Source organism: Salmo salar, chromosome ssa27, assembly GCF_905237065.1.
Source record: "Salmo salar chromosome ssa27, Ssal_v3.1, whole genome shotgun sequence".
Lineage (NCBI taxonomy): Eukaryota > Metazoa > Chordata > Actinopteri > Salmoniformes > Salmonidae > Salmo > Salmo salar.
Window position 1 is genome coordinate 4,323,266 of NC_059468.1, and position 14,016 is coordinate 4,337,281.

The following is a 14,016-nucleotide window of genomic DNA, read 5'->3' on the forward strand; positions in this document are numbered from 1 at the left end:
GGCTGATTAGGGCTGATTTCAAGTTTTCATTTTTGGACGCCGATTATGGCCGATTACATTGCACTACAGGAGGAGACTGCGTGGCAGGCTGACCACCTGCTATGCGAATTCAGCAAGGAGCCAAGGTAAGTTGCTAGCTAGCATTAAACTTATCTTATAAAAAACAATCAAATCTTAACTTAATCACTAGTTAACTACAGTGAGGGAAAAAAGTATTTCATCCCCTGCTGATTTTGTACGTTTGCCCACTGACAAAGAAATGATCAGTCTATAATTTTAATGGTAGGTTTATTTGAACAGTGAGAGACAGAATAACAACAAATAAATCCAGAAAAACGCATGTCAAAAATGTTATAAATTGATTTGCATTGAGCTCCAAGTGGCCGGTGACTTTAATGTAGGGAAACTTAAATCTGTTTTACCTAATTTCTATCTACATGTTAAATGTGCAACTAGACGGAAAAACTAGACCACCTTTACTCCACACACAGAGACACGTACAAAGCTCTCCCTCGCCCTCCATATAGCAAATCTGAGAATAACTATATCCTCCTGATTCCTGCTTACAAGCAAAAATTAAAACAGGAAGCACCAGTGACTTGGTCTATAAAAAGTGGTCAGATGAAGCAGATGCTAAACTACAGGACTGTTTTGCTAGCACAGACTGGAATATGTTCCAGGATTCTTCTGATTGCATTGAGGAGTACACCACATCAGTCACTGGCTTCACCAATAAGTGCATCGAGGATGTTGTCCCCACAGTGACTGCACGTACATACCCCAACCAGAAGCCATGGATTACAGGCAACATTTGCACTGAGCTAAAGGGTAGAGCTGCCGCTTTCAAGGAGCGGGACTCTAACCCGGAAGCTTATAAGAAATCCCGCTATGCCCTCCGACGAACCATCAAACAGGAAAAGCTTCGATACAGGACTAAGATCGAATCGTACTACACCGACTCCGACACTCGTTGGATGTGGCAGGGCTTGCAAACTATTACAGACTACAAAGGGAAGCACAGCCGAGAGATGCCCAGTGACGCGAGCCTACCAGACAACCCAAATAACTTCTATGCTCGCTTCGAGGCAAGTAATACTGAAACACGCATGACAGCATCAGCTGTTCAGGACAGATCAACATTCACAAGGCCGCTGGGCCAGACGGATTACCAGGACGTGTACTCCAAGTGTAACCGATGTGAAATGGCTAGTTAGTTAGCGGTGGTGCGCGCTAATAGCGTTTCAATCAGTGACGTCACTCGCTCTGAGACTTGAAGTAGGGTTTCCCCTTGTGTTGCAACGGCCTCTGCTTTTGTGGCGCGATGGGTAACGATGCTTCGTGGGTGTCAGTTGTTGATGTGTGCAAGGGTCCCTGGTTCGAGCCCAGGTTGGGGCGAAGAGGGGGACGGAACCTACACAGTTACACAAGCATGCACTGACCCACTGGCAAGTGTCTTCACTTACATTTTCAACCTCTCCCTGTCTGCGTCTGTAATACCAACATGCTTCAAGCAGACCACCATAGTCCCTGTGCCCAAGAACACTAAGGTAACCTGCCTAAGTGACTACCAACCCGTAACACTCACGTCTGTAGCCATGAAATGCTTTGAAAGGCATCAACAGCATTATCCCAGAAACCCTAGACCCACTCCAATTTGAGTACTGCCCCAACAGATCCACAGATGATGCAATCTCTATTGCACTCCACACTGCCCTTTCACACCTGGACAAAAGGAACACCTATGTGAGAATGCTATTCATTGACTACAGCTCAGGGTTCAACACCATAGTGCCCTAAAAGCTCATCCCTAAGCTTAGGACCTTGAGACTAAACACCTCCCTCTGCAACTGGATCCTGGACTTCCCGACGGGTCGCCCCTAGGTGGTAAGGGTAGATAACAACACATCCGCCACGCTGATCCTCAACATGAGGGCCCCTCAGGGTTGCGTGTTCAGTCCCCTCCTGTACTCCCTGTTCACTCATGACTGCACGGCCAGGCACGACTCCAACACCTTTGTTATGTTTGCCGATGACACAACAGTGGTAGGCATGATCACCGACAACGTTGAGACAGCCTAAAGGGAGGTCAGAGACCTGACCGTGTGGTGCAAGGGCAACAACCTGTCCCTCAACGTGATCAAGACAAAGGAGATTATTGTGGACTACAGGAAAAGGAGGACCGAGCACGCCCCCATTCTCATCGACGGGGCTGCAGTGGAGCAGGTTGAGAGCTTAAAAGTTCCTTGGTGTCTACATCACCAACAAACTAACATGGTCCAAGCACACCAAGACAGTCGTGAAGAGGGCTCGACCAAACCTATTCCCCCTCAGGAGACAGAAAAGATTTGGCACGGGTCCTCAGATCTTCAAAAGGTTTTACCGCTGCACCATCGAGAGCATCCTGACGGGTTGCATCACTGCCTTGTATGGCAACTGCTCGGTCTACAGAGGGTAATGCGTACGGCCCAGTACATCACCGAGGCCAAGCTTCCTGCCATCCAGGACCAGACGGTGTCAGAGGAAGGCCCTAAAAATTGTCAAAGACTCCAGCCACCCTAGTCATTGACTGTTCTCTCTGCTACAGCACGGCAAGCGGTACCGGAGTGCCAAGTCTATGTCCAAGAGGCTTCTAAACAGATTCAACCCCCAAGCCATAAGGCTCCTGAACATCTAATCAAAGGGCACATACCCCTCCCCCTACATCTCTGTCCCTACGAACCACTACATATCCTTGTATGATAAACTCCAGTCGGTTTGAGCCATGTTTCCTGCACACAAATCACATCAGGATTAGCCGGCAGTGAACTGCTTGAACTCCTGCCAATTAGCCAACAGACTTCGAGCATTACATTGTAGTACTACCACCATAAAAAAGATCCAGTAATACATGACTCTAACCTCTTCCCATGTCAACCCTGTCATACTCAGATGTCTCCCAGCCGCTTTCACTATGAGCTGAATCCTCTCCGTTTTAAACTACTTTAGCAGTGCTATTGACAGCTCCTGCTATGAACATACCAGCTTTCTATTATCTATCTACCTGCCACGTAATCCCCGGCCTAGATACTCCTACCCATCTCTCCCTTGAACCTGTATCTCCCAAGACCTGGACCACTCTCACTGCCTCAGCATATGACACCCTTCTCTCCACTCTGTTGTTGCACCTCCACTGCAACATTGCCTCACACCCACCATATGGGTACATAAGCCCTCACATAATAACTCATATATCCTATGGTTACTTTATTTGGCAGTACCCTGTCCTTGAAGCGTAACAGAATAGACAGGCTATCCAACCCTAACTCCACCCCTTGTTGCTTGCAATCTTTGAATATTCACTAGAATGTTGTCGCGTACCTCTTTAGTGCTAACACTCACAGGCACTCCTGTTATCACCCCTTTAATCCACTGCTTCCCTGCTTGATCAGTCCAGCTGCTCGACACCACCTTACACTTCCCTATTTGTTTCACTCTGTGAGATTTTTCCCTCTGCACAATGTTCTTACACAACAACAAGCTGCATCTCTTAACACTTTAGCACTGACAACTTACCCAATCAACTATTTTATCACAGCCGTCAACCTTATCGGACTCATTGCCCCAACCCGCCCTTCCTCCCTAAACTTCAGAATCACTTTATGCTCCTCCTCACCTCACGACATATCTTGCCCTTCCTCGACACTCTCTACCAACGAACTGCCGCTAGCCTTGGAAAATGTTGTTCTCCTCAAACTTCATTTTCAGCCTCCTCTGTGCCTTCATAGACCTCTCGCTCCCCTTCAAACCCCTGCCCCCTTTCTTTTTCTATTTTCTACTCCCCCCTTTATTTGTACCACTGCTCCATACTTGTTTCACTTTCTTCCCCATCACTATCTCCTACCATTTCTGACCCAGTTACAGCCCTGCCGAACCACCGCCACACCGACTAAAGTTGTATTGTTTGTTTATCAACGATTGATACCGGAGTTCCGAACAGTTTTAGTAGAATGCACTCCTGATGCACTCTTTTTTTGTGTGTTTATTTTCCTGGTTTAGACCTAGCTATGTTGAAGACTTCTTCCTCGGGAGTTCTAACAGAAACATTTAGCTAGTTTCCACACTGCCATCTAGTGTGTAGGAGAAGGGTTGACGACAGTAGGGAAGAAATGGTTGGTTAAAGAAATCGCTTGAGGACAGGGAGTCGCTAGCTAGCTCGTTAGTCATTCGTTGAATCAAGTTCGAAAACAAACTCGTTAGCTAGCTAAGTATTAGCAAGCTAGTAGTAGTAGCTCTGTTAATGTCATGGAATTGCTGTGAATCTCTGGTAGGTAGCTAGGTATTCGTTAGCTTAGCCATCTAGATAGCTACCTGTTTGTACAGATATGTCATAATTTGCTAGGACATTGTCAGTATGCTAATTTTGGTTAGCTAGCTAGCAGACTCGCTTGTTTGCAGACTAGCTAACCTTAACATTGTTAATTAACGTTAACGTTATCTAGCAGGCCAGAAGTAACGTTAGCTGCTAGTTAGCTAGAATGATAGTTAGTTAGCCAGGAACTAGCTGCAGTTACGTTAGCTGTGTGGATTATGTTAGGCCAGGGTGTCTGACCCATAATGTGAATATGCCTCTTGTGGTTTAACAGGATATGGCAGGGTTGAGATGCCGGAAAACTGTGGTAAAGGAGGGAGAAGAGGAGGAACACCAGCAATGTGAATCTGAACCTTGCTCAGAGAATTTTACAAGTAACCAACCACACTCAATAGGTGTCAACTGTAGGCCTGCATGGTTTGGTGACAGCCAGGAAATAAATGTATGTGGGTGAAGTTGTAATGTATTCCTTTTCTTTTACCAGTGGACAAGGTTAGTCTGAAGGAGAAGTGTTCAGAGGACACAGATGGAGCTACCTGTGGGGTTCAGGATAAAGAGAAGGAAGATGAAGAGGAGGAGGAGAAGAAGGAAGAAGATAAAAAGGAGGAGGCAGACAGTCAGAAGCCCTCTCCTGTCAAAAGAAACCGGAGCGCCTGCAGATGTGAGTGGATCTCTTGTTATTTTCTCACTGTAAGGGTAGGGATGGAGCCTCTCACCGATGAATCTCTTTCACCAGATACTTCCTCCAATGCTATGTGCAAATAGCCTGGGTACAAGGTTTACTCACTGATTGACACAATCACACAGTAAAAGACGTGCATTGGGTAATGTGTGACTTTTGTCTGACAATAACGTGATGTTCAAACGTACTCTACCCCCACTCCGCAGCGGTTATGCTTCAGAGTCTAGTGAAGCTGTTCTTCGGATGCCTGGCAGCAGTTACATGTGGCATGATGTATGCAGTGTATCTCTACACCTACCACGAGAGGAAGTTCTGGTTTTCTAGCAGACAGGTGGGTAGCGCTAGCCTGGGTACTAGTCTGTTTGTGCTACCATTCCACTCCTTACCACTCCTTGTCATGCCACACTTGCATGACAAGGAGTAGCAAGGAGTGGAATGATAACCTACAGACTAGTAACCAGGCTAGGGTAGCGCTGGGTCTTCCCCAATCCATTTCTCTCTCGCTCGCTCTCTCTCTTTCTCTCTCTAATACATCGTTAGATAATGGCCAGGTGTTAACAGGAATATGAACAGTGCTTACCCTGCCTTTGTGTTTATTTTGTTTCAGGAGCTGGAACGGGAAATCACCTTCCAGGGTGGCAGTGGACTCTACTATTACTACTACAAACACATGTTGACAGCACCCTCCTTTGAAAGAGGTAATAACCTAATCTTTCCCCAAACAAACCAGTATCCAATACAAATCAGTGGTTTTGATATCCAAACCTGAGACAACCTGTCTCACCCAGTTACGGTTATACTGTAACACTATCATATGTTGCCATACTGTTACTACATCTAAGGTTTTCAGTCATCGTCATCATCTTATTATTTCTGTCTTATGGATTCGTTGTTTTTCTGCTTTAGGGATATACGAGCTGATGAGAGACAACAGGACTGTGTCTGGTCAGACCATTAACGCAGTGGAACGCCTGTCTCTGTACCCAGAGCTTATTACTAGCCTGCTCTATAGAATCACAGGAAGCCAGGTCAGTGCACCACCTAGAGATAATCTCTTTCCCTTGATCAAAAAGATCTGACATGAACTTGTGGTTTTTGACTGCATGGCAACTTGCGTTAGTTGACGCGCTGCCTACCCACATCCTGCAGTCTTATCACCCATAAAGATGCTAGTGATGTACTCTGTGTGTGTCTGACTGGTAGGGTTTCCTCCACCCTGCAGGATGTAATAGAGCCAGTATACTTCTACATCGGAGTGGTGTTTGGCCTCCAGGCTGTCTACGTCACTGCCCTCTTCGTGTCCAGCTGGGTGATGAGTGGCACGTGCGTGGCTGGCATACTGGCTGTGGCCTGGTATGTTATCAACCGGTGAGTGGGAGATGGACACACTATCAGACACAATGTGTGTGTCCCAAGTGGCACCCTATTCCCTTTATAGTGTGCACTACTTTTGACCAGGGCCTTACGATGCAGGCTATGTCTGTTTCCCCATTGTCCTGCTTTTTCCAGAGGTGTGCACTTGTACCCTCCCTCTCATGGATTTAAAAGCATAGGAGTGTTGGCTGGCGGGTAGTTTCCACCATTGTTAAATCCATGAGAGAAAGTGTTTAAGTGTAAGTGTGATGAATCAGGATATAGCCATTATCATGGTCTTCCTAGGCATTCAGACATTACAACGTAACTTGTTTTAATTCTGTCATTGTTCATTCATTGTCTCCCCAGACCAGACACAACCAAAGTGGACTATGCCATTCCACTGCGGGAAAACTGGGCCTTGCCTTACTTCTCTTGCCAAGTTGCAGCCTTAACAGGATTCCTGAGTAATAACGTTAACTCAGCCTCAGAGGTGAGCTACCTTTGCATGTTACTCCAAATGTAAAAATTGCTTTTTAAACACCTAGGTCATTGGAGTAAGGGAGAGGGATAGAGTGAGACATTCTGTGTATTGCTTTCAATTAAATTGATTTAAAAGCTGTAAGCTCATCGTTATGTGTGGGATATAGGGAATATGGATATGATAAGTTTGTGTTTCATCATACCACCTGTCGGTTTTTTCCTGTGGGTAAAATTGGCATGATGGCTCTCCCCTCTGTGTTGTAGATGTTCTGTTACCTCCTGATGAGTGCCACCACGTTCACCTTCATCCTGGTGTGGGAGCACAGCCACTACGTGCTCTTCATCCAGGGCCTGGCTCTGTTCCTGCTCGACTCCTTTGACCTGGTGCCGTCCCGCAAGGTACTTACTTACTGCCCTCCAAAGTTATTGTGATATTATCTCATTTTGAAGACATATTTGCTGACTTCCGTCTTCATGGTTGTTGTAGATGAAACATTTGCTGAAGGATATTTTGGTATGATAAAATGTCAAAGTATTCAGTCAATTGGATATAGTCTCAGTATCTCCCTTTTCTGTCTCTCTGTGTGATTGACAAGATGGCTGACATTCACAAGGTGTACCTGAGCTCTCTCTTCCTGGCCTACGTCCTCCAATTCCAGAACCCAGCCCTGCTCAGCTCTCCTTTGCTCAGCCTCCTCATCAGCTCAGTGCTAGCGAGGTACTTCCAGGTAGAGAGAGCTTCTGACTTACTCTGTGAAACCAAATAGCAGTGAGGCTTTGGAGCTGTAAGTTAGCTTCCACCTTGCACACAAAATTATGAAATATTGAACATCCACTACCGTTCGCACATGGAGGGAACGTTTGATTGAAGCATAAGGCGTAAATTAGACTTGGTAAGATGATGGAAGCTGCTAATGTTAGATAATCAGAGGTTGCTTTGGCAGTTGCCACAATCGCTTTCAAATGTTGTCTGTGGTCTTGTTTTCAGCAAAACATGAAGATGGGCCCCCTAGTGGCCAGACTGATGAAGCTCTTTCTGCATTTCTACCTCTGCTTCACCACCGGGATCACCTTCAGCTATGTGGCCAAGGTGAGAGTCCCTGAGTTTAGGTTCAGTTTCATCAATATTGTAACATTGTTGGAAATATGGGAGTGTTCCCCCTCTGGATGTGTATTTGAAAGGAAATTGCAACATCTGATTAACAATCACACAACATGTTGTAGTAGATGGGATTTGAGTTGGAAAATCAACATTTTCATGTAATATGCATCTAATTTGATTTCCAGCGACTAATGCCAGTCAGAGAGAGTGATTTCATTTTGAAATTTCTTGAAGTGAAATTCGGACTCAACACAACAACGTGAGTTGTAACACTTTCTAACATACAACTGACCCAAATATTTGGCATTCAGCAATAAGACAAAGATAAGGTAATTCTAGTGTGATATCTTATTGTAGTAAATGTAGTAATATTAAGTGTTCAATCATAATGTTAACTAGCAATGAACAACAGTAAATATGAAATTATTGAATGGTTTCTCTTCCTCAGAGACTTTGTGACTAACCGGCTCCTGTGTCAAGAATGCTTCCAGACCCCCAGTCAGGACTTTTTCCTGCGGCTGACCCAAGCATCAGTCTTGCCTTTTTACCTACTGGTCCTCCTTATCTGTCTCATATCAACACTGCAGACCATCTACAGGAGGCTCAGGTTAGAAACTACACATAGTAGACGGCAAGAGAAGCTGTTGTTTTGTGTTCTCATAATATGGTCGATTTCAAATACAAGAACCATCATATGGCCGTTCAGTAATTGTTGTGTCTCCATGGTGATAGTGGTGAGCCAATGAAAACGAACCTCAGACTCGAAGATGGACGAATAGGAGAGCAACCCGAGGTCATCTACCACGTTTTCCACACAATGCTGTTCGGGGCTCTGGCTATGGTCTTTGAGGGGTATGTTCCTAAATGATTCAGGTTTACTTGCTATAACCTTTCAGACATGAAAACAAAAAATGGCTGTCATTGTTCACACGTGGTGTTCTCCCGCAGGATGAAGTATTTGTGGACCCCATACGTCTGCATGTTCACAGCGTTTGGCGTGTGTTCGCCAGAGCTCTGGGTGACTTTGTTCAGGTGGCTAAGGTTGAAGTCCATCCACCCTGTGGTACTGGTGAGAGAGGCATTTTCCATTCAATTGTCTCCAATCACCATAACCTCTACGCTTTGAGTGTGGACATGCCTCCGTCTCCATTTTCATAGCTAACAAATAGATTCCAGAACACCAAACAGTCCCTTACAAGTCAGAATGTTGAATACATTTTATTTGAACTTACTCTACTGGTTGTCAGCTGATTTCATCCTTATGCAGTTGGAAATGTGAGACAAAATATTCCCAGGAAAGTATTATTTAACTGACTTCAAAACGCATGTGGGCTGCTGTGCGTGGCTATCACAGTTTGTTCATCACCTGAGGCACGCTCATACGATGTAAATACATGTTGCATGCATACTAGCCGATCGCGTGCAGGTGTGTACATGGTTATGCGCATGTGTCAGGTGATAGAAATCTCTGTGCAGTACCAGCGTCTTGAAAAGTCAGGTTAATAATAGATATTTCTTATCAAATTTCCAGAGGCATAAGGAACAACCGCAGAGACAACCAGTAGAGTAAGTTCAAATGTCATTTCATTCTGCTTGTAAGAGGAAGCTTTCCAAACAATTGTATTGCTTTGTTTCAGACTGTGATACCTAACTATCACAGTCTGTTTTAGGCTACAAGCACCATATCTGTTCATAATGTAAAAATATAACATTAATCTTTTGCTGCTTGTTTTACCCAAACAGGCCCTGATATTGAGCACAGCAGTTCCAACCATCATTGGATTCAGTTTATGGAGAGAGGTGAGGTTTGCAATATACGTTAGTATCATCATGTATTAGTATTCTCATGCTTTGAACTTTAACAATTAAGGTGACATTTGTAACATGTTAAATTGGCATAACCCTCTGTCCTTCTTTCAGTACTTTCCCCGTGTCATAGCAGAACTATCAGAGCTGCAGGAATTCTATGACCCAGATACAGTCGAGCTGATGAACTGGATAAAGTGTGTAATCTGCCTCATTGCCTCTCACACAGATCATTTAATACAGACTTGAGGGTTACACAGTACGTTCTTACTGAGGGTTCTGACCCACCAACCCATTTCTGCATCCCTCCCTCTTCTTCTTTCCGTCCCGCCTCTGTTCCTCTCTTTCCTCTCCAGGACCCATGCCCCGATGGCGGCAGTGTTTGCGGGCAGCCCACAGCTGTTGGGTTCGGTGAAGCTGTGCTCAGGTTGGACTGTGACCAGTCTGCCTCTCTACTCAGACATTGACCTGCTGAGGAGGAGTGAGGATGTGAGTAGGGCTACCTGAATCATATGGTGTGCACTTAATAGAGTAGACGCAAACAGGAGAAAACATTATGAGATAGAACAAATATTATTAATCCTACAGGTTAAAACATATCTCCCCCTGAAACATAGGATAGCTGATCTCCCTAGTAATTTGTTTTTTCCTTCTGTCAATCCCCCCATTTGAAACCTTGTGTTTTGCGTCAAATAGACATACCAGGTGTATGCAATGAGGTCTGCGGAAGATGTCTACAAGATTCTGTCTTTGCACAAGACGAGCTACGTGATTATCGAAGAGTCGCTGTGCAACGAGTTGAGTCATACCAAGGGCTGCAGGATCAAAGACCTGCTGGATATCGCCAACAGCCATGTGAGTATTATGAACACCACTCCCTATACTGCAACATTATACCAGGCACGCACACACACACACACTTTGATGATAAACAGTAAACTGTTACAGTACATAACGACGCTCTGAGAAATATAGCCTATATACATGATTGCTTTCTTGCACATGACTGTTTTTTCTTGCATTGACTGTTGCCCTCCTTCCTCCACCAGGTGGTGTATGACAAAGGCGAGATGTACTCCTTCTCCAAACACGGACGATTCTGTCATGAGATAAAGATGAACTACTCGCCCTACACAAACTACTTCTCAAGGGTTTTCTGGAACAGGTCCTATCACGTCTACAAAGTCAACTCTGTCATCTCCTTCCAGTACTGAAGACAGCTCAGCTTCAGCGTAACTACTGAGACAAGACTTTCTTCTGTCTCTGCAGTGTCTGTTACCATAGTTGGATGCAATACAACTCCTTCGCAGTTGGTTCTCTTAAAATCCGTGGAAGAGTGTTGATTGAATATTCACTCCCCTTGACATTCTACGGGCAGTGTAAATTGTCTTGATATTCTGCACAGTAACAAATCATACATGTAACAGATTGAGATCCATGATGAGAAAATTCAGTTGGTCCCCCAATTATTGCATGTCAGATAAGTGGTCAAACTCTTAATGAATAGTTAGGGGCGATGTTCACAATGCCATGTGAGTCATAGTACTGTATTTTGTTTTCCAAAACACTAATTACTGTGATGTCTTGAGTGAAAGTAAAGCACACATGCATGTAGGGGAGACAGGTCCACTATTCTCTTGTCATTATTTACCTCTTAATATTGACGCACATGCAGTGCATATGTGTTTTAACAGTTAAAGTTTGCTACTTTGCGTCTTAGGATGTATTTGCCAGCACACCCCCGTTTCTTCTGTATGATGTAAAAGAGAAGGGGCGGATAAGGTTGACCAGAGCTCACTCTTAAGCCTTTTGGCAAGATTCCCCAATTTGGCCCGTGGGTGGTTGTATTTGGCCCCCCAAGTTTTCTGAGAGAAAAAAATATACACAGTGCATTCGGAAAGTATTCAGACCACTTGACTTTTTCCACATTTTGGTACGTTACAGCCTTATTCTGAAATTGACTACTTTCCGAATGCTGTGTGTGTGTGTGTGTGTGTGTGTGTGTGTGTGTGTGTGTGTGTGTGTGTGTGTGTGTGTGTGTGTGTGTGTGTGTGTGTGTGTGTGTGTGTGTGTTGTTGGACAAGCCTGTCAAAACATCAGGAAATCAGCTCCAAGTGATTTTAATTTATTTACATTTACATTTAAGTCATTTAGCAGACGCTCTTATCCAGAGCGACTTACAAATTGGTGCATTCACCTTATGATATCCAGTGGAACAACCACTTTACAATAGTGCATCTAAATATTTTAAGGGGGGGTTAGAAGGATTACTTTATCCTATCCTAGGTATTCCTTAAAGAGGTGGGGTTTCAGGTGTCTCCGGAAGGTGGATTATTAATTTATGAAAAGAGAGAGCCACGTGATCGTATATGCAGGGTTTGAAATACTTTTGTTTTAGTCAAACATATCTGGGTGTCTTGCGGTCAATTTGCAGACTAGAAAGTAGAAATGATTTGTAATTATGTTCTGGCCCCCTGACCATCCGCTCAAGAAATAATCGGCCCGCGGCTGAATCTAGATGATGATCCCTGCCTTATGGGGAGTGAAGGCAGGCTCTGAGGCTATCCATTTATGTTGCTTTTCATTTTAAAAACCTATTGTTCTGGATGCCTTAGTCTTTTTTATTTATTTAACTAGGCAAGTCAGTTAAGAACAAATTCTTATTTACAATGACCCTAACACGGACGATGCTGGGCCAATTGTGTGCTGCCCTATGGGACTCCCAATCACGGCCGGTTGTGATACAGCCCAGTATCAAACCAGGGTCTGTAGTGCCTTAAACCGCTGCGCCACTCGGGAGCCTGAGTCTTGACCTAAAATGTTCACTCAAATGAACAATTATAAGTCACATAGCTAAAGCAGTGGCATTTAAGAGGCTATTTTGAGCTACCGTCAACTTGGATCTTTTACTGGTTGTCATAGTATGCCAGTCTAACTTGCTATGTCTGGAAATTGTAAAGAAAGTGGATGAATTTGTAAATGCAAAGAAACTATGAAGTCTATCAACGATGTGTTTTAGTTATACTTGTCTCAAATGTTTTGCTATTGCTAGTGCTGAACTGCAATGACTTTTGCAAAGCTGCTATCTGCTGTTTTTCTCCTGAAATGTCAATGCAAAGAATATATGCTCTTGGAGCGGTCTCGTGTACCAGAATCTGTACACTCAGTGACCCTTCCCTGTATGTTTTACCTCAGAGACAATTATGCCTATGCGTCTTTGAATAGATTGTTCTAAACTGTTGGGTCCTTCTGGAGCCGGTATGCCACATGTTATGGTGGCAGATGGTTGATCTGGTCCTTTTAACCATGGTAAATTCAGAACATAACTCAACAGGAAGTTAGCAAACATACTATTTTATGTTGTGCGTCATATATGCTTCTTGCCTTTTTTCGGAAGGTGATGTATCCTAATTAATGTTCATGATGTGAAAACAGTCAACTGGCTAGTAACCAGCTGGTACCTAGCCCTCCAATTGCCAAAGGAGTTTCCACTAGTTTCAACATGTACAATTATTGAGGTGAAGTTACTTTTTGTCCTCATTGTTAGAGATACACTATACAGTTGAAGTCAGAAGTATTTCTTGTTAACAAACTATAGGTTTTGGCAAGTCGGTTAGGACATCTACTTTGTGCATAACACAAGTAATTTTTCCAACAATTGTTTACAGACAGATTATTTCACTTATAATTCACTGTATCACAATTCCAGTGGGTCAGAAGTTTACATACACTAAGTTGACTGTGCCTTTAAACAGCTTGGTAAATTCCAGAAAATGATGTCATGGCTTTAGAAGCTTCTGATAGGCTAATTTACATAATTTGAGTCAATTGGAGGTGTACCTGTGAATGTATTTCAAGGCCTACCTTCAAACTCAGTGCCTCTTTGCTTGACATGGGAAAATCTAAAGAAATCAGCCAAGACCTCAGAAAAAAAATTGTAGACCTCCACAAGTCTGGTTCATCCTTGGGAGCAATTTCCAAACACCTGAAAGTACAACATTCATCTCTACAAACAATAGTACGCAAGTATAAACACCATAGGACCACGCAGCCATCATTCCACTCAGGAAGGAGATGTGTTCTGTCTCCTAGAGATGAACGTACTTTGGTGCGAAAAGTGCAAATCAATCCCAGAACAACAGGAAAGGACCTAGTGAAGATGCTGGAGGAAACAGGTACAAAAGTATCTATATCCACAGTAAAACGAGTCCTAAATCAAATCAAATGTATTTATATAGCCCT

The 14,016-nt window shown here is 43.9% G+C and overlaps 1 protein-coding gene across 2 annotated transcripts; it reads left to right on the plus strand.

Annotated features, from left to right (window-relative positions):
* The first annotated feature begins 3,695 nt into the window (after positions 1-3,695).
* LOC106588222 (dpy-19 like 4) lies at positions 3,696-11,401 on the plus strand. 2 transcript variants are annotated; one of them, XM_014177001.2, is made up of 20 exons: positions 3,696-4,148; positions 4,623-4,722; positions 4,833-5,009; positions 5,237-5,361; positions 5,638-5,728; positions 5,937-6,058; positions 6,253-6,398; positions 6,753-6,876; positions 7,131-7,265; positions 7,463-7,594; positions 7,855-7,956; positions 8,154-8,227; positions 8,417-8,575; positions 8,701-8,820; positions 8,917-9,037; positions 9,712-9,768; positions 9,889-9,971; positions 10,131-10,263; positions 10,471-10,629; positions 10,824-11,401. In XM_014177001.2, the coding sequence occupies exons 1-20, from the start codon at positions 4,146-4,148 to the stop codon at positions 10,986-10,988; spliced, it is 2,328 nt and encodes a 775-aa protein (XP_014032476.1). In that variant the 5' UTR covers positions 3,696-4,145; the 3' UTR covers positions 10,989-11,401. The 2 variants fall into 2 exon arrangements, with proteins under 2 accessions (XP_014032476.1, XP_014032475.1); XM_014177000.2 differs by having other exon boundaries at positions 3,698-4,303.
* The last annotated feature ends 2,615 nt before the right edge of the window (positions 11,402-14,016 follow it).

What these genes read in the sequence shown, in the direction of transcription:
- LOC106588222 (XM_014177000.2), top strand. Translation starts at nt 4,277, where the DNA reads ATGTCATGGAATTGCTGTGAATCTCTG. An exon ending in AGCACCCTCCTTTGAAAGAG is followed by an intron (nt 5,729 to 5,936) that starts GTAATAACCTAA and finishes TTTCTGCTTTAG; the next exon opens with GGATATACGAGCTGATGAGA. An exon ending in CCATCCACCCTGTGGTACTG is followed by an intron (nt 9,038 to 9,711) that starts GTGAGAGAGGCA and finishes TTACCCAAACAG; the next exon opens with GCCCTGATATTGAGCACAGC.